This window comes from Grus americana, chromosome 1 (genome assembly GCF_028858705.1).
Source record: "Grus americana isolate bGruAme1 chromosome 1, bGruAme1.mat, whole genome shotgun sequence".
NCBI classification, from domain to species: Eukaryota; Metazoa; Chordata; class Aves; order Gruiformes; family Gruidae; genus Grus; species Grus americana.
The window spans coordinates 152,070,701-152,090,676 of record NC_072852.1 but is presented as its reverse complement, the minus strand read 5'-3'; the positions used below and the strand labels follow the sequence as shown (position 1 = coordinate 152,090,676).

Sequence of the window (19,976 nt, the reverse complement as noted above, 5' to 3'; positions counted from 1 at the left end):
TTAGTCCAACTGCCTCACCACTTCAGGGCTGAGCAAGAGTTAAAGCACGTTAGTAAGGACATTGTCCCAATGCCTCTTAAATACTGACAGGCTTGGGGCATCAACCTTGTCTCTACGAAGCCTGTTCCAGTGTCTGACCACCCTCTTGGTAGAGATGCTTCCTAATGCCCACTCTGATCCTCCACAGCGCAGCTTTGAACCATTCCCACACGTCCTATCAGTGGATACAGGGAGAAGAGATCAGCATCTCCCTCTCCACCTCCCTCCTCAGAAAACTGCAGGGAGTGATGAGGTGGCCCCTCAGCCTCCTCCTCTCCAAACTAGACAAAAAGCACATGTAAACACTCACATAAAGTGTGTTAAGCTACAGCTGTACCTTACCCCAGATGCCATTCAGGTGAACGGCTGTAGCAGTCAGACCCGGCGAAAGCACGTCTTCTGCTTCGCCTCCCCACAGTCTCCCGTGGGACCCCTCCCCGGTCCATGCCCAGCGTGAGTAAGACACAAAGCTTTGCTGTGGCTGCCCAGAGCGACCTCACCGCTCAGACGGTGCAACCGCCAGGAACCGCCTTCCTGCGCCCCGTCTGGCGGGGAAGGAACCGTGCCCGGCTCCACCGCCTCCCCCCAGCTCTCCGTGCCCGCAGACCCAGCCAGGGCTGGGGCCTCAGGCCAGCCGCCGAGCAGCACGCACCACACAACCGTGCCTGCCGGGGGCTCGCCCGCCCCGCCAAGCGCGGCCACGGGCGGCCTGCCCAAAGCCGCGGCCGGGAGGAGGCCCTGAGGCGGACCCAGCGTGCTCCCACGCCGCTGGGGCGCCGTTACATCTCCCCCTCCCCAGGAACGGCCGGGCCCGCTCCCTCCACAGAGGCTGCTGCGGCGGCGGACCACCCCCAAAGCACGGCCGGGCCGCGGCCCTCCCTCTCGACGTCGCGGGGCCTAACGGTGCGGGGCAGCAGAGAACCGGCTGGGCCCCAAAGAAGCCGCCGAGCACAGGCAGCGGCGGACAGCGGCCTCCGCCGGCGCCTGGCCGGCCTGCAGCCCCGCCCCCCATCCAACAGCCGCGGCGGCGGGCGGGCGGGAGCGGCCCCCACCCAGCGCGAACCCTCTGACACCGCCTCTGGGGCGAGCCCCTCCGGTGTAGTAGCGCCCCCTGCCGGCTGGGCGGGGTGCGGAGGGCGCCGCGTCCTCGCTCCTCTCTGCCACAGCAGCGGCACGTGACTCAGCCCGCGCGCTGCCCTCCCGCCGGGCTCCCCCCACCGGCAGGAGAGGGCGGAGAGGGGGCGGGGCTGCGCCCAGCGCCGGCGCTTCCGGTTGGGCAGCGGGCGGGCCCGGGGGAGCGATAAAGCGGCCGCTATTCGGCCGCGTGCCGCCTCCCGGACCCCCCCCCCCCTTTCCCCTCCCCCCTCCCCTTCGCATCCTCCCCCTCCCCCCCCTCCTCCCCGCCCCTCGCGCGGCCCGAGCCCGCGAGCGCTGCTGGCTCGGCCTGCTGCCGTCACCGCCGTTGGCGGGGGTGCGCCCAGCCCCTCCCCCCCGCCCGGCGCCCCGCCGCCGCCCTGGAGGTTCCGCAACGGTGAGTGCGGGCGAGGGGGTCCCTATCACCCATCCCCCCCTCTCCCGCCGCCGGCGCACGCACAGAGCGGCTGGCCGGGGCCCGGCCTGCTCCCCTCCTCCTGGGCACCGGGCCTGGGCCTTCCCCTTGTCCAGCCCCCGCCGCGGCGTCGCGCCGGGAGAACGGGCGGCCTTTGGGGGGAGTGAGGGGGGCGTCGCGCAGGCGGGCGGCGGTTGGTGTCGGCGCGGGGGAACAAAACCGAGGGGGGCGTAAGTGGTGGCGCCGCGCATGGGAAGGGCGGTGGGGAGAGGGGAGGCGGAGGGGGAGACCGCCCGGCGGGGCGGGAATGAATGGGCGGGCGGTGTGGCCCCCTGCCCCGGCGGAGAGCGGCCCCGGGGGGCCGGGCAGGAGCGAAGCTGGCAGCTCTGGGAAGGCCTAGTCCACAGGCACCCCCTCCCCGAAAGAAAGTTAAAGCTATGGCCGGCAGAGCGAGGAGCAGGTGGAGCACGCTGCGAGTTCTACTTCCCTCATAGCGAAAAGCTGAGAGACGCCTCGGGAAAGCGAGTTTTGCACGGGACGTGTCCCCGGCGGGACTGTCCTCTTCACTCGGGACAGAAATATCTGCAAGGAGGGATTGCGTCGCCTGTCAGATCAATGAGGCAAATGCAGACCGAAGGCTCAAAACATGTCACTGGGTTGCATCCTTACATCGTTAGGGATGGGTGAAACAAGTCAACTATTAGTGGCATTTTAGAGCTGACTTCTGAATTGCAGGAGTCTCGTTTGTGTTAACCGCACACACTTTTTGGAGCCTAGAGAAGTTGCCCATAGTAGCTGGTGCAGGTGTTAGGAGGATTTGATGCTTGACTGTGCAGAGAGGAGCTGCATTAGTTGATAACAGCTCGGCACTGTTAAAAGTAAGAGTGGTAATTGGAAGCTTTACTTGTACTGAGTTGTTCATAAGTGAGGAATATAGAGACTTTGGATTTCATTTTGCTCTTCTGTAAGCTTCCCTTGAACTTCATCTGCTTTCAGAATAATGTAAATGGAATTCTTAGCCTGGTGTCACCAAGGTTCACAACCTTAATTCACAATTCCTGACTAGATTGTGTGCTCTGGTGGGTCCAGTGGCATTTCATTAGCTCAGGTTCAGCACTGCAGAAATAAGGTTTCTGGGGCCATTTTTGGAAGCTGTCTATGCAGTGTTGTGGACTTGGAGTTAGAAAGCCCTATCAGAAGTACATGGCATTAATTTTTCCTACCCTGAATCTGTCATATGTATGCTGATATTTCTCTGCAGTTTATACTATTGTTAGATCTTGTGTTAAGAACTAATGTTGCTGTGTAGACTCACCATTCTTAGCAAAGGTGAAAATCTTGCAACATAGCTGCAGTTCTGACCCCTTTGTGTTTCTTAAGTCATTTCCATGTGCATCAAAGTATGGTTACTTTGCAACCTTCCTCTGACTTGAACCTTTCCTGGAAACATGGGACCACATAATACAGCTGTTTCCTGCCTGGATCTGGTGTCTTACACGTTCTCACAGCATATCTCACCGTTTCAGTGGCTGATCAGATCAGGGTGTTTGTGCCTTTTTTAGGTGCATAATTTTAAAGATGTGGTTTGGTGATCGTTGCTGATGGAACGTAGCCTGTGTAGATGGGCTGGTAGCTGGGAGTTTGGTTGTGGGGATGTGGTCAGATTCCCATGGATGCTACTGGATTAGCAGGAGCATAGTGCTGCCTGTTTTGGTTCACGGTGCGTTGGAAGTGATCCCCTTACCTGCTGTTTGCCTTGTGAAGTGCCGGCTCTGCTGCACTGTGGGGATGTTTGTGTGCAGCTTCCTCTGGGAGCTAAACTTCTGTTTTGTCAGTCACAACACAGGGATGTAGCTTCAAGAGAAGCATCATCATCGTGTTGCCACCAGACTGCCATTTATTTTTTGGCACTACAAGAACACGTCATTTTTCCTTTCGCTTAAACACAGCAATAGTCTGGATCTGCTTCTGCTAGTAGAAGCAGTGGTGCAGCTGCATCCAGCTTTCTTGTGCTGGGAACAAACTTTACCATTGACTCTCTTCCTTGATAGAGGAAATGGCTGAACTGTTTGCCTGCAAGAAAGTTAGAAGGCTGATGAAAATGACCAGCCATCCTTCCTGTGCAGTGACTGATAGAAGGAATCCAATGTGGTTGTAGGGAATCACGGAAAATAGAGGACTTTCTTCTTGAGGGCTTTACCAGCTGTGCTGCCATCATTGATGTGTTGCGTGTCCTCATTCTCTGCTTGTCTCACAAAGCCTGATTCTTTATTGAGAGGAGAAGATACATAGATCCTTCTGCCAGTGAGAACCAGGACATTCTGATTTTGAAGAATATGACAGACTACTTGTTGCTATGTTCTGAAATTCTATGTGTCATATTAAAAGCAACCTGCAATTTTCTGTGCTCACAGGCAGTCTAGATCTTTGAGCTCTTCATGTCTTCCCTCTGGCACTGCCTCATAACAGTCACAGCTTATCCTCTGTAGAGGAAGAATGCAGGAATATATTAAATATTGCAACACTGAATGTAGAATTTGTTTATTAAAAATAACCTGAAATGATTAGTAGATGTGTACCTATGACATTGGAATGGGGTTGAAAAGCGGAGACATCTTGTTAACTGCCAGTCAGTGTTGTGTCATCCCCTGGGTGGATTCTTTCTTATATACAGTATCTCTTGCACATTTTGTTTTTCCTACCACTGGGAGGTTTTTGAGAGGCTGTAGGAAGTATGGCTTAATCTTTAGTGGGATCCTCATGGATGATGGGATACTGAATCCAGAAATGGCTCTGAAGTGGCCGTACATACTGGCTGGGAAGATACTAGGTTTGTCTGCTCTGTGCATTAGCTTAGGCCACTCTTACGGCTTAGTCTAACATGAGCGTAACAGAAATGGCTGATGGTGTTTGCACTCTGTGGTTGCCCTGCAATATTGCTAGCCAACTTCAGAATTTGCAGTTATCCCATTGCCTCTTGACTTCTTGGGTACTTTTACTTTGTGGCAAATCATGACTTTGGCCTCTTGGATGCTGAGAACCAAGCAATAAAAGTAGTTATGGTTGTTCTTTTCTCAGGTAGATATGGGTCCTCATTACTGATCTTCTTCCCTTGCTGTTTTTCTCTTCTTCCTGTGGTGGAGGAGATTATGGCCAGAACTGCAGTGGTAGGGGACAGGAACTGGTGTAAGGATCTTCAGCATCTCTGAGGAGAGAGCTGGTGGTAGGAACCTTTCTGTGTAGATTCTAGACATGAGTGAAAGAAGTGGGATGGGGAGAGGTGGCTGATGGAGCAGCAGTAGTGACTGGTGGTTGCATTGCTGAGATCTCTGGGTCTCTTCAAGCAGCTTTTAACCTGAGTGATGGACATTGATTTATGTCACTTCAGGTCAGCAAAAACCTTTCATCAAGCTAAGAGCTGAGCTGGTGCTAATGCTGTTGCTGTGCTTGATATCTGTGGATATAGTGAGCTTGTAGACAGCAGCACTTACCTGTTCAGGTAGATTTCAGTGGAAATCTTTGTCTCAGGAAGACTCTAAATGAGTCTTTGCTGCATTAAGCTAAAGTTTAGTACTGCAAACTCCGGAATCTTAGTTGAATCTTAGTACTTTGTCTTGAAGTGGTGACAGGATGCAGACACAGGACAAGCATAAATGCTAAGCTTAAGACTTCTGCTTCAATTGTAATGTGTTCTCAGAATACATAATTAGTTCTGTTTGGCTGTATCTGTATTTGTTTTCTCAGTGTTGCAGCCATGAAAAGTGACAAGAGTAGGAGGGGATGCAGAAATAGTGGTTAAGGAATGCAGTGTGCTTTGAAGTGTTAATGTGGCGTGCAGCACAGCCTCAGCTATAGCCACTGTGGCATGGTGCATCCTGTAACTGAGTTTTAGTAGGGACGATGCTCAAGTGTCCTTTTTACAAAACAGGTAGGTCCTGGGAGAGTGTCGAACAAAACAAAGTGCCCTGGGGCCTGCACAGCAGTTACCTGTACTTGGACAGGTGGCAGTCTGTCTCTCCCAGGAGTCATCAAGCAGCCTTGAGAGAGACTCTAGCAGCCATTTCCCTCTGCTGTGTTTCATGGGAGACCTGTCTTTCGTGAGAACTTGAGCTTCATCCTGAAATTCATACTTTTCCTCAAAGGGTTTCAGACGACTAGAATGATGTTTGGATCTAGTATTTGGTCAAGTTCTCTGCATTGCATGTGGGGCACCCTGCCAGTTCGATAGCAGCAGTTATTTTTCTTACCCTTTTAATGGGTCTAATTGGAGCAGTGCAGAGCTAGGTCCTTTTGTCTGTGATAAAGCACTTACACGCAGGGAGCGCGGTCAGTCTTTTTTAGTGCTGCCAAAAAGACACCACTGAGCGCAGATAACATCACAGGTTGTGCAGATCCAAAGCCATGAGGAGCTGGTTATTGAGCGTATGGTTTCTAGCCTGGCTGGCTCTGCTGGCGCAGGACTGTTTGAGGAACAGCACGTCGCTGTTTTCTAAACTTTCACCCAACTAGGCAAGGCAGGATCCAGCGCAAAACAAGTTCTGATGCAGGAGTTGATGGCAAAGAGAAATGTGAAGCAGGCAGTTATCTGTGTGACAAACCTGATTATAGAGGAGGGCAGTAATCACAGCTATATAAAGACAGTGACATTTCTGCTCAAAGTGAGAAGGGATCAGGAGGAATTGATAGGAAAGTCTTATAAACTAGCTATTCAGATATGTGCTAAGTGAACCAGCAGCTTGAGTTTACTCCTTCAGAAGTGTTTAAATGAATTTAAATTGACAGCATGAGTTAATAGTGGCTCAGCACTGTTCAAGTTTGTTACTGGTCTTATGGTAAGTATTCTAAAACCAGATTTATTGTTCCATGGATTCATGGCCTAAGGTGCTGCAATACCAAAGAGTTGTCTTTCTCAGGGGTATGCCGCAATTAAGTAGAGATTTCAGCACAAGAGTCAGTTTCTTCAGTGACTGCCAGCTACAGGGTAGTGAAGTTATAAAATTAAAAATTATGAGTGATAGCAGCGTGAGAGAAAGTACCACCAACTCTTAATGTTTTTTCTTATGCCAAAGGCTTGAATGTCAACGTTTAAATGTCTAGAGATGAAAATGAGGAAATGCCTGTAACTTCTTCAGTTCCAGAATAACCTCCTGGTCAAAAAAGTTTAGCATCAACTTGGACAATTTGTGGAAGGGAGCCAGGGACCTTTTCTTACTGTTGCATTTGGAAAGAAAATGGAAATTTCCATTGTAAAGTAAGATAGGGCTGAATAAAAGGAGAGGATGGGAGGTGGAGTGAAGTGGAGTTGAGAGGGGTGAATAACAGAAAACTCCAGAAAGGGCAACAGTTAGGTGATGTGAAAAGAGGAGGGAAATTATGAAGAAGATAGAAGACATTGTCTGGTAAACTTTGTTGGAAGCTATGATAAATTCCGTTTGGAAAAGCCTTTTTTTTGTTTTCTAGAGAAAAGAAAATGGAAAATTCAGGATTACCACCTATTTTAGAAGTGACAAATTCCCTTTCAGTTCTGAAAATGTGATTAGTGCAGTATGTCCTTATTAGCCTAATTATGTTCTGCTGTGATTTGGCAAAAACCCCCACCTTTTTCTTTAGCTTGTATGATCAATACAGAATTTTTGACTTTCAAATTGAAATCTTCCTTTCCTCCCATTGCCCCAAATCCCCCAACCAAAAAATAAACCCTAATTCATAAAGACTTTTAGGTCTTTTTGAGTTTTAAGACATGGCTTGCTTTGGGGTTTTTCAATTGGCAAGTTGTTCACTATTGCAGAGATACAGACCACTGAGCACTACTATTATCTTTCTGGTTTATTTTGATCTTTTACAGGAATATAAAGCTTGTTATAAGATGTTGGGAAGTGTTTTCTGGTCAACACTGAATGCAGTGTGGATTACATTTTGGGGTGTCCTGTATGGTTGCTAATAGTACTGGGAAACTGCAGCTTGCACCCCAAAGGTCCTTCCACTTCAGTATTTACAGAGCAGTGCAATTACTTCTCATGTGTAGCTAGCCTGTGGTTGGATGCTGTTTATTTGTCTCATAGCTGTAAAACAGGATCCCTCTTACAGCTCGCTCTGTAATCCCGCCATGCTTCCTGATTGGAAATCTACCTATTCCTGTGACTTAATGCATAATTCATGCAAAGAAGTTCTTCCATGAGCAGCTGAGCTAGTGAACCTTTATTTCTTAGGGATTTGTGCCCTCAGCTCCTCAGCCAATCAATCCTCCTTTCCTGTTGTTTTTTTTTCTTCTATATTCATGCCATCCTTCAGCAGCACTGCTAGTTTACTTTCATTCTGCCCCAAACCAGCTCACCGCTGTAGTATTTTTAATTCCTTCTCTTTTTCCCTAATTATAAGCTGAATCAGACACTGCTTGTTCTGCAGGTTTTAAGACTGTTTGCATACTGACCACTTATGTAAAGATGACAGGCTATACAGAGCCAGTAACTGTTAAGTGAAATATTCAGCCTTAGCTTCAGTGGAGGCATTTCTTTCATTCTCGACTCGGTTCCTGATTTTCATGAAACTTGTAGAAATTTAAAGTGAGACTGGATTGCTTTGTCTGATTTGATTGGCACTGACCGTAGGGCCAATATGTTTGTGTAAGCCTCATTTCCATAAGAAACCAGGGTAAAAATGCTTTAGGAATAAATCAAGAAAGCTTGCTTTGGATGCATATTTTTAGATTAGTTATTAGTCTAATATATATTTACACAAGAAAAAGAATGTTAAAATGACACAAAAACTTGGTGTGTTTTGAGACAGTGTGTCTTACAAGACCCCCAAAATTAGGTTGATATGTTAGCATGATAATCATATAACATCTATTTAATTTGAACCTACAAGACACAACCTATGTGCATTTCACATAAATGTCCAAATATTCCTTTTCACCATAGAGAAACCTCCTACATTTACATGAAAATGACTTACAGAATATGATTAGACTTGATTTTCTGCTTATTATAGTAGCTAATCCAGGTAAATTCTGTTTGAAATAGTGGAATCTAGCCAAATAATTAAAAATTATTTGCATTTCAGATGATGCATTTCTGGGTTTGGGTTTTTTGTTTGTTTGTTTTAGGGTTTTTTTTTAAGGTCTTATAAAACAGTAATTTTGAGAAATTTCCATCTTTCTCTTTGGGGTGAGGCAAACAAAATGTTTTGTATAGAGAGGGCTGTCAACTACACCCAACTGGAAAAAATGTCACTGCTGTTTTTTTAAAATAGTATTTTTGTTGTTATTAGGGCAGCAGATGAAATAATGGAATGGGAAAAATTCTTTTCATAATGGATAAAGTCTTTATGAGCAGCAGCTTTTGTTTTTCATGTAATTAGTGAAAGGAAAACACTGTTTAACAGATGAAAACAGAGCCTAGGCTTTAGGCTGCTGTTTTCTTCTTGAATTTTTTTTGTCTTTGTTAGAAACAGCTACTATGTTTTGAAATTTTATGATGCAGATGCAGTTTTGAAATGGCTTTTGTTTTCAGTTTACATGTATAATGTAAATAAAACCACTTCAAATTTGGGAAGACAGACAACTGAGAAGGCAAGTCACATTTATCAAATGAAATGTCAACTTCGCTTTTCATCACCTGGGTTCTTTTTTTATCGTTTGCTTGCAGAATTTTTTACATAGATAGGAAGACCTATTGTTAAATATAAGCTTTGTTTTTCAAGTTTTACTGATGTAAAATGACTTGCTGAAGTTGGAGACACCTATATTTGGATTTCCTTATGAAGTAGTTAGTACCTGTGCAAAAGTTATGCTTTCTAAAATGGAAGAGGAAAAAAGCACATGTGGTTATTTAGGGATAACAAAGAATTGAAGTTAACATTGACAGCTAACTATACAGATTTTTTTTCTTCCTTTATTGCAGGAACTGAAGCTTCCTCTTTAAAAGGTGCAGTGCTGTGAAAATTGTTACTGACTATAGGAAAATGGACATGCTGCAGATACTACGTAAAACCACAGAGCGCTTAGAGTGTGATCACTGCAGCTTCAGAGGAACGGACTATGAAAACATACAAATTCATATGGGTACCATACACCCAGAGTATTGTGATGAAATGGATGCTGCTGGTTTGGGTAAACTTATATTTTATCAGAAAAGTGCAAAACTGTTTCACTGCCACAAATGTTTCTTTACCAGCAAGATGTATTGCAATGTGTATTATCACATCACAGCACAACATGCAGCACCTGAGAAGTGGAATGAGGAGCGGAAAGAACAGGTAGAAGGAGATTCAGATTCCTCCAAAAAAAGTGTCACATCAGAGCCACAGAAACCTACCCTTTCCCCTGAATTGCGCAAACCTGCCCTTTCTCCTGAACTCCCCAAATCTGAATCTGTTGTTTCCCCCAAGCTCCAGAAATCATCAGTGTCTCCAGAGCCCCAGAAGTCAGTTCAGGCAACTTCTTCAGAGCCAGAGAAGTCAGCCCAGGCCACGTCCCCAGATCCAGAAGCGTCAGCCCAGGCCACGTCTCCAGATCCAGAGAAGTTAGCCTCAGCTGTTTCCCCAGACTCAGAGAAACAGTCTCCTGCAGTGTCCCCTGACCCACAGAAGCCAGCCCCTGCAGTGTCCCCTGACCCACAGAAGCCAGCCCCTGCAGTGTCCCCCGACCCACAGAAGCCAGCCCCGGCTGTGTCTCCAGAGCCTCGTCGGCATTCCCCAGCTGTGTCTCCAGAGCCTCGTCGGCATTCCCCAGCAATGTCTCCAGAGCCTCGTCGGCATTCCCCGGCTGTATCGCCAGAGCCCCGTCGCCATTCTCCCGCTGTGTCTCCAGAGCCCCGCAGATACTCCCCAGCTGTGTCGCCAGAGCCAAAGAAACCTGCTCCAGCGGTATCCCCTGAACCGCGGAGGTATGCCCCAGCTGGGTCTCCTGAGCCCCGGAGGCATCCTTCTCAAATGCGGAGGCCTGCTTCTGCTTCTTCTCCTGAAACCCGGAGGCCTGCTCCTGCAGTTTCGCCAGAATCATGGAGACCTGGTCCGACTGTTTCCCCTGAGCCCTGGAGATCTACACCTCACGAGGTGCAGAAGTCTTCCACGGTTTCTCCCTGGGCTCCAAAGCCTGCCATGTCTGTAGAATCCCGGAGGTCTGCACCTGAGTCCCGAAGGCCTGGCCCCGTTGTGTCACCAGAGCCTAGGAGGCTTGTTTCTGACTCGTGGAAATCTACGTCCTTTTCTGAATCCCAGAAATCTACTCTTGTTTCTTCTGAGCCGTGGAAACCCATCTCATCTGTTTACCCTGAAGGCTGGAAACCTGTTCTGTCCCCTGACACGTGGAAGCATTCTCCCCCTGTTTCTCCTGAGCTTCGAAAGTCTAGTCACACAGTTTCCTCTGACTCTTGGAAGCCTTCTTTCTTTCCTGAGGTCCGTAAGCCTGGTGCTTCGGTATCTCCTGAATCTTGGAAACTCTCCGAGTCCCGGAAATCTATGTATTTTTCTGAAACTCAGAAATCCACCTCTGCTGCTTCCTCTGAGGTCCAGAAACGGGCTCATTTCCCCGAACCTCGGAAAAGAGCTCTGTTCCCAGAATCTCGTAAATCTAATCCTACTGTTTCTACTGATGTCCAGAAACGTGCTGTTTTTTCTGAGCCCCAGAGTCAGGTGTCTACTTCTGCTGTTTCTACTGAAGGCCAAAAACATGCCCTATGTTCTGAAGCCCAGACATCAGCTCTTGTTTCTTCTGAAGTCCAGAAGCATGCCCTATTTTCTGAAGCTCAGAAACTTGCTCCCATTTCCTCTGAAGTTCAGGAGCCTACTTCCTTTCCGGAGTCTCAGAAATCTGCTTCTCCTGAAATTCAGAAACATGGCCTTTTTACTGAGTCCCAGAAGCCTATTTCTGTTTCTCCCGAGACCCCCAAACAAGCTCTTTTTATTGACTCCCAGAAATCTGCTGTTTCCCCTGATGTTCAAAAGCATGCTGTATTTTCTGAGATGCAGAAGCCTGCTGCTGCTTTATCCTCTGATGTCCAGAGACATGCTGAAACTACTGTACCTTCTGAAATCCAGAAGAACATTCTGTTTTCCGAGCCTCACAAGTCTGCTCCAGGTTTTTCTTCCGAGCCCCAGACACCTAGTGAGTCTGGTGAGAGTGACTTTCTTTCCCACAGTTTAGATGATCAGAAACCTCTGGATGATTTATTCTCACAGGATGAACAATCAATATTAGCCAAAGAATCACCAGAAGACATGTTATATTCCTGCCCAAAAAAGAAGCCCAAGAAGGAAAACCAGGAGAACTCAGATTCTGAACTAAATAGCAGTGAGTGTGGAAAAACAGAGATGGACTTGATGGAGATAAAGGAGCAAGAATCAAACAGTGACCAAGAGCAATATGATATGGAGTCATCTGATTACAGCAAAGAGAGCAAAATAGATGCAACTACTCCCATGCAGCCACAGTGTGTGCTGCAGTTTACCGAAGAGAAAGAAGCTTTCATCTCCGAGGAAGAAATAGCAAAATACATGAAGCGTGGCAAGGGAAAGTATTATTGCAAAATTTGTTGCTGTCGTGCAATGAAAAAAGGTGCTGTCTTGCACCATTTAGTTAACAAGCATAATGTTCAAAGCCCGTACAAATGTAAAATATGTGGCAAAGCTTTTCTCTTGGAGTCTCTTCTTAAAAACCATGTTGCTGCTCATGGTCAAAGTTTGTTGAAGTGTCCACGTTGTAATTTTGAATCAAATTTCCCCCGAGGCTTTAAGAAACATTTAACCCATTGCCAAAGCCGTCATAGTGATGATACACCTAAAAAACACTTGGACAGCCTTGAACCACTTGAAGAACAAATTTAATTTGTTCCCCCCCCCCGCCCCCGTGCTAGAAAAGCTGAATTTACAGAAGTGTTCAGAAGTGTTGCTGTCTGTTACCCGAGTAGTTTAGCTGATCTGACAAGTCAGAAGATGCATGGTTTATTGTACTATGTTTAACTTGTCTTACAGCTGTATTACTGAAATGATTTACTTTCGAAAGTAATTTTAAATATGTGTCCATATCTTTGTATTACCCATCAGTAGAGTCATATTTTATTTTTCAGATGTACTATGTTTTTGAAACCAAAATGGATACAAATTAGTTTTGTAAAAATTTGTAAAACATACAGGCAATTAAGGACTGGAGTGGCAAGCAATCCATATATTCCTGTGAAAACTGAACTTGCTTTTTCACATTTGTTAAATGTCATATTTTTCAAAATGTTTCTATGAAATTCTCAAAATTCTCACCAAACTGAATGTGAATGAGCCAGGCATGAGAAACTACCAATCCTTCTGGAATAATTGTGTCCCGAGATTGTAATTGAGTGTATAGGCATTTGTTGGAAATTTATTGCACTCAATTATCGGACTTGTCTCAGATTTAGAAGCATCCAAGGTACTTATTTTGTGATTCTGTATTTTGGCCATGTTTTAAGCATGTACTAATATACATTTAAATTGATGGATTAATGTCAGACTATGTATAGCTCAACACTTTCTCTTGATTCAGATGTTTGTAATATCCGAAAACCCCTAAATTTCTTGTATTTGGTGAAACGCTATGCTTTAATCTTTTAACAATAAAAAGAAACCCAACCTGGCTTGGCTGTTTTTCTTTTTTTTTTCCAAATCAAGAACAAAAACTTTCATGTTGAACATACTATCTCTTAAGTATTTTTGGCAACAGGAAATGCAAAATTATCCTTGAGTTCTGCTCTGAATACTTCAACTTTCCAGTTGTCAGCCTATGAAAGCAAGGTTAGTCTAAATTTCCTGTCTGCTTCAGAAAAACACGTCAGATGTAAATGAGGGAAAACATGGAAAACATGAATTTGTGCACTGTTATTCAGCATGCTTGTTTTTGTGTATTTGCATATTACCTCTTCAAAAACTGTAAGTACTGTATAATTCAGCAGGAGTATGGATTTTAAGTGGAGGTGGCACAAGGAAAGTTTCATTCTCCTCAGGCTAAACTATGCCTAGACTTAAGCTTTTGTAAGTATTGGCTTAGAATATGAAGGTGATAGTGTTAAATAAATAATAATGAAAAAATCTCCAGGTGTAAGCTCCTACCAAAGAGCTTCAGATTGATTTGATTGAAGCCTGTCTCTGATATCTTTCATGTATCAAGAGGATTTCTGGAAGGAAGGGAAAAAGTATTTAAAGCTCTGCACTTAGAAGACTTCTCAGTGCTGCCTATAAAGAGTAAGCTTTCTTGCAGGGTCCTCTCACACAGGACCAAACCCACTCTAAGTCCAGTGCCCTTTGTTCCCTTTCATGGGGTCCAGACTAGAACTCTAGATACTTTTTTATTTTTATTTTTTCCCCTTGGAGTGACTACAGATAAATTTAAAAGAGAGCACTTGACTATTGAGCTCTGCTAGTGTAGTCTTACTTTGTATAAAAGCTACTTTTCTCCTCTGCTATCATTTCATCACTCTTGGCACAGTCATTTGGTTAAAAAGATGCCTTAATGCTATTTGAATAAAATAAGAAATGAAGGAAGGCTTTGTTTGAATTGGAAGTGGTGTCACCTTTACAGGTCGATGTCTCACTACTGGCAGATAGTTGTTTCTCACTACTGTGTATCAGGTAACTTCTTTGATTTCTGGGCATCCATAATCAAGGCTTGATGCTGTTTCTCTACATTTTTTTTTCCTTCTGACTACTTGATTCTTTAATCTTGATTTACAGCTGCCAAAGTGTAGTTTACAACTCTTGGTGATGAACTTTGCAAGTCCCCTTGATATATTAGGGCATTCAGACTCTTTATACAGATATGACGGGCACTTCCCAGTTTCTCTTAGTACAGAATTTTGTAAAAGCCTTGTGGAAGTTGAAGGACACTTGTGTGTATTTTTTTTTTTGTTAAGACTAAGTATTCTTTCACCATTCCCTTGCACAATGCTAGTTTGAGATGCTTAAGATGTGTAGGAGGATCTGCTGGAATCTGAACTGATTTAACTAATTTCTCTAAGGAACTGTAGGACATCAATAGATCAGATTGGGATTTATTGTTTCCCTTTCAGATAACCTTGTATAGATGCTGGGGCGAAGGATGAGTACTCTTGATTACAGTGATCATTCTTTTTCGACATAAGAAGTAAATGCAAGTGAAGCACTTCCATATTTACCTATGTAAGAATGCTTGAAATGTGCCTGATGCTCTGATTTAGTCCTTGGATACTCTGTGAAATAACTTCAGTTGAAATTATTACTAATTCCATTTCATATGTTAGAGTATGAAACAAATACAGAGGTCTGTATTTTCCAGAAACTACTGTGTATTAAGTCACAGGGGCATTTTATCAAAGCCCTGAGTGTTGCGTGTTGTCTTACTCATTCCTGTTCTTCAGCGCAGGGACCCTTTGGGCTCAGTACTCTGTAGTTCTAACTTCATCTTTCCTTTGGAGGTGGTTTGCTTGGGAAACAACGTGATGGTGTCAGGAGATAGTAACTGGGGCAAACACAAAGTTTACTTATGGTACAGGTGTTGCAGATAACTGCAGTTCCTTCCCTCACTGAACCATTTGGGCTGCTCCTACCTGAGAAAAATGTAATTACATACTTTAGATGTAAAGAAGACAAGTCTACTTCTTTAACTGTTTTTTTTCCCCTGCTCTTTTCTCCAAAAGGCTATTTATAGCCTATGCTGAGAACTGTGGTAGACAAATTCCAAATATAGTCTGTACAGGGAGGGCAGTAGTTCACAGGTGATGCATACAGCTATGACGTAATTACCTTGGTAGATAAAAGATGAGAAGCCCGTTTGGAACCAGTGTGTTAGAGTGTAGAGCTCCAGTTAGAGACGGGCTGGAAAGAGATCTCATTTGAGTAATAGAGATGAGTCAAATTAAACTTGGGGGTTTTATGGATTTTTGTAAATATCCTTAGATGATTTTTTTTATCATGCTTAAGAATAATCTTGGGATTGGATATAGCAGGTTGAATATACTTAACATTCCTTTCCTTCTCTTTGTATATTAATATAACACTTGCTTAATCTCACTAAATTTTAGAAGTAGAAAATCATGTAGAAAATACAATTGTTGAAGGTTTGCCTATGGATTCATACTTTTGTACTTTGGAGGGTTTTTTTCGTCATGACTGTTTAGTGATATAGAACAGCTCACTCATATCTTACTAACATGAGTGCACTGAGGTCACCACACCCATTGCTATGCTCGTATTTATGTGTTTTTAAAAGGAGAAGAGAGGAAGGTGAACTCTTTCCTACCATACTGCTGTTACGACCTGTTCTGAAGAAGCTTTCATTTAAGTAAGTTTTGGTCAAATTTCATTTCTGAAGCATAGAAGATTTTTGTTGCTTACTTTCCATGGGGAATGAGAAAAGTTGCTCAAGAAAGTACCGGAGCTAGATAAATCAATTTAAAGCTTTGAGAATGCAAATACAATAGGAGGGTGAATATGAAACTGAGAAGCAAATGGATGAAGGTGTAAGGTTCCACCTGACTTCTAACCTTTCTGTATATGCTTTATAATAGCCTTCCAAAGCACGATTATATACTTTTAAAATATGGAATGTATTTGAACCTTTTGTAGTACATGTAATATTTTGCATTTTCTTTCCTGTATGTTTACATGACTCAGTTTAACATGAATTAAAAAACAAACAAAACAAACCCAACAACAACAAAAACAATTTCTAAGGAATTTCTTGGACAAAGAAGTAAAAAATTTGCTTTTTAACTAATAGCATTACCCAGCCAGGGTTGCCACATGGAAGTTGATCAGTTATTTCTAACGATCACAAATATAACCATCCTATGTATAATTAAGACTGAAAATTTATATATAAAATATTTACATTTTCAATATTATTTTGTAAAACTTCAGGGACTTGAGAAGGAGTAAACTGCCTTCGATGTGTATATAAATAACCTGAATGTAGTCTGTGGCTTATTTCTTTGTATGTCCTGTGGCTGCAGTTCAGTGTAGAAAGAGTGAAGTTAACTAAAAGCCAGTCGTAATTTAACTCACAACAGCACAGAAGTCCGTCAAGATTAGTTTTCTCTGCTTCCCAAGTATTAGAAAACATTCATTCTTGAAATGAGAAATAATACATATTAATGAAAGTCAGCATAGTGAAATCATTTCCTTGATATATACTTGGGTATAGCACAATAATCAACTTTAAGATTCTCTGAATTTTTAAAGAACGTTACTGTAATAGATTATACGTATGATTGAGAAAATGCTTCTATATGAACTTTTAGGCAAGATGACAGAGAAAATGGCAGTTCCTTTTATACGATCCCCATCCTTGGCAAGGAATCTCTTCCATGTATGCTTGGAAGGATGGATGCCGCTTTGAGTCCTTGTCGTGCAGAGCGCTTGATGGAAGGTACAAAATGGAAAGTGAGAGTAAAGAAACACCAGGGGATGTTGTTATACAATTATGTTGTTTTACAGCTAAATTAGCTGTGGCCGTCTGTGCAATACAAACTTACCTTCATCTTTTTATTGCAAAAAAGGGTTAATAATTGTGCGGAATGTCGAGTCATGTTTTTAAAGTGCATTTTCACAAGCATTCAATCAAATTTAAAGTAGTCTTCTGTAGGGAACTCAGAGGTGTTTTTCAGCAAAGGCCATTTCTGTCACAGATTACAACTTCATTTTGTTTGATATTTGGGAAGAGATTCTTGCAAGAATTATTACTTTCAGTAATAAATATTTTATCTTTGTTCAGCATACCTAAGAGTATCTAAATATGTCTACTGTATCAGTATGTTCCTTAAGCTCTAGATCAAAGGAATCATGGAATGTAACCGCTTAGAACGTGAACATTTATAGAATGTTAATGGTACTGGTTTTTCTTGCATTAATGAGCAAATTAATTGTGGAAAAAATGTTGCTTACCAAAACCTGAAAACCATTTAGGATTCAATAGTAATATTTTAAAATAAGAATTGTATCTACTTCACAATCCCCTATTCTGAGAAAGAGCCTCTAAAAGAAGGATTACATTTTAGTTCATTTAGTGGAAGCCAAATCAAAGTAATTTTCACTTATTTTTATTGTCTGACATACTTGACCAGCTATTTCTTCTGAGCTGTACAATTAAAATATTAGGTCTATTTTCTTTTTTTTTTCCCTGTTGCCCTGCAGGTGAAGGAACAGCTTGGATGCATGGTACTTCTATAGGATAGACAACAGCCTGGTTTGAGAGCATGTGGGTCAGAATCAGCAATGTCAGGTAAGCTGACAGTAAGAATTGGTTGCAGAGCTCCCAGCCAGAGTGAAAAAGCAGATGAAGCCTTTAAACAACTTTGAGGAAGTCTGATCACAGATGCTTGTTCTTGTGAGGGACTTGGTCCCCCTGACATCTGATGGAAAGGGAGCATGGCAGGATCCAATTAATCTGGGAGGTTTCTGGTGGATGTCAGGGGCAGCTCCTTGATACAGGTACAGGATGGGCCATTGGGGTGATGCACAGCTCAGTCTGCTGATCACAGACAAGGAAGAACTGGCTGGAGATTTGATAATCGATGGTAGACTTGGCCATAGTGACCATGAAATAGTGGGGTTCAGTGTCCTGATGGGGGGAAGTAGCAGACAGAGTACAGACCATACATTTCAAGAGACCAGACTTTGAATTATTTAGGGAACTGGTAGGTGGGATCAGATGAGAGACAACTCTGAAGGGTTAAGGAGCTGAGGAAAACCAGCAAATCGTTAAGGACAACCAGGAATGGACTAACCCAAGAAGATTTATCAGGAGATAAACATGGCACCCATGACAACTCCAGTGCAAAAAGGCAGTACAAGGGAGATGGAAGGAAGCGCAGGCTACAAAGAAGGGATTTGGGAACATTGAAAGGGACATCAAGGGCAATAAGAAGGGCTGCTACTGCCACATTAGTAGAAAAAGTCTGAACAAGGAAAATGTGTGACTCTTATTGAGTGGGGCAGGTGGATTAGTGGCAGCAGACATGCAGAATACTGGGGTACCCAGTGCCACCTTTGTCTTAGTCTCCCAGGACTCTCTGATTAGTGAAAGGGTCAAAGGAGTGGAAGAACTACCAGGAGAGGGTTGAGTCAGGAGTTACTTCAGTGAACTCAACTCATACAAGTCCATGGGACCCTATGGGTGGTGTCCCAGGGTGGCGTCCCAGGGTGCTGTGGGACTTGGCTGATGTCCTTGCAAGGCTCTTGTGTATCATCCTTCATGGAGTTTGGGGGAGGCCCCCAGTCACTGGAGAAAAAGCAAGTTCAGAAGGATGGTTCAGAACTTCCCTGGTCCGTGCAAATATTTAATCTTTATACTTCAGATAAAAATGATAAAAACAGACGTTGAAGATGGGTAACTTCACTTGTCACTGGCATTCTATAAACATTAATACCTGTGCTGACTCTGAAGGCAGATTCTTTTGGTAAATTGAAGAAATGCAGAGGGAGGTACATAGAAGAAATCTTAAAGCTCCTTCAGTTTTCCCTCTTGCAGAGTTTCCAAATATTTAACATTATAAAGGCTCAGCAGTGCAGTTGCTACAGACCTGAGTTGGCCTGGTGACATCCTGTGCTATTTTGTTGTGGAGAACAATGAAACCGATAATGACCAAATGAAGAGTTTGGAGGAAATCAGCTCTGCAGTTGAAACGATGTCTCAGCGTGTCAGTAACGCACATATTGGTGCTGCGGCCTCGCGGATGGGACAGAAGGTTTTACACAAAGACCGTATGTGCAATAAAGAGATAATGTAATGACCTCTCTGCTGTGGCTTTGGCTTAAGGGGTTACTGCTCTCAGCTGCCCGACTCCGTCCAAGCACTGTTCCCTAACTTCTTTTTGTTGAACTGTTCACCTGTGTGATTTCCAAACCAGAAGCTAGTCTGTAAAAAAATCTTTACTGTAAATGTCTTCTTTAAAAACCAGAATAATTTTCAAGTGCCTGGGTTTATGGTTAAATGAAGCATCCCAATTGTGGTGCAAACAGGGTGTTAACATCCAGAAGGGGTGGAAGAAGTCAGGTAGGGCTGAGTGGCAGGTGGTAGTTACATATTTCTCAGCAAAAGAGCATGCACCTCCCCATGGGTAGCCCATGTGGACCAAAATATTCTTGTCCGAATGAGTCCTTCACCGCATGTTACATCAGGTTCCTTCCAAGACTCTGCCACTGAGCGGTCTGAGACTTGTATCACCTGAGCTACCGGCCTCCCTGATACATGAAACGCTTTCCACATCTCGGTGAGGCAAATCAATGTGTATTAGAATGTTAAATGCTGTTCCTTAAAGTTCAAATATTTCGCTGCATTATTTCTGTGGGGATTAAACCCTACATTAGAACTTTGAAATACTGTTTTCCTCTTGTTTTCAGATGCTGTTGGGCTCTGTACCCAGCCTACTGTCCATTATTACTCTTC

The 19,976-nt window shown here is 43.9% G+C and overlaps 1 protein-coding gene across 1 annotated transcript; it reads left to right on the top strand.

Annotated features, from left to right (window-relative positions):
- The first annotated feature begins 1,297 nt into the window (after positions 1-1,297).
- On the top strand, positions 1,298-13,194 carry CHAMP1 (chromosome alignment maintaining phosphoprotein 1). Its single transcript, XM_054807564.1, has 2 exons — positions 1,298-1,570; positions 9,490-13,194. The coding sequence occupies exon 2, from the start codon at positions 9,551-9,553 to the stop codon at positions 12,410-12,412; it is 2,862 nt and encodes a 953-aa protein (XP_054663539.1). The 5' UTR covers positions 1,298-1,570; positions 9,490-9,550; the 3' UTR covers positions 12,413-13,194.
- The last annotated feature ends 6,782 nt before the right edge of the window (positions 13,195-19,976 follow it).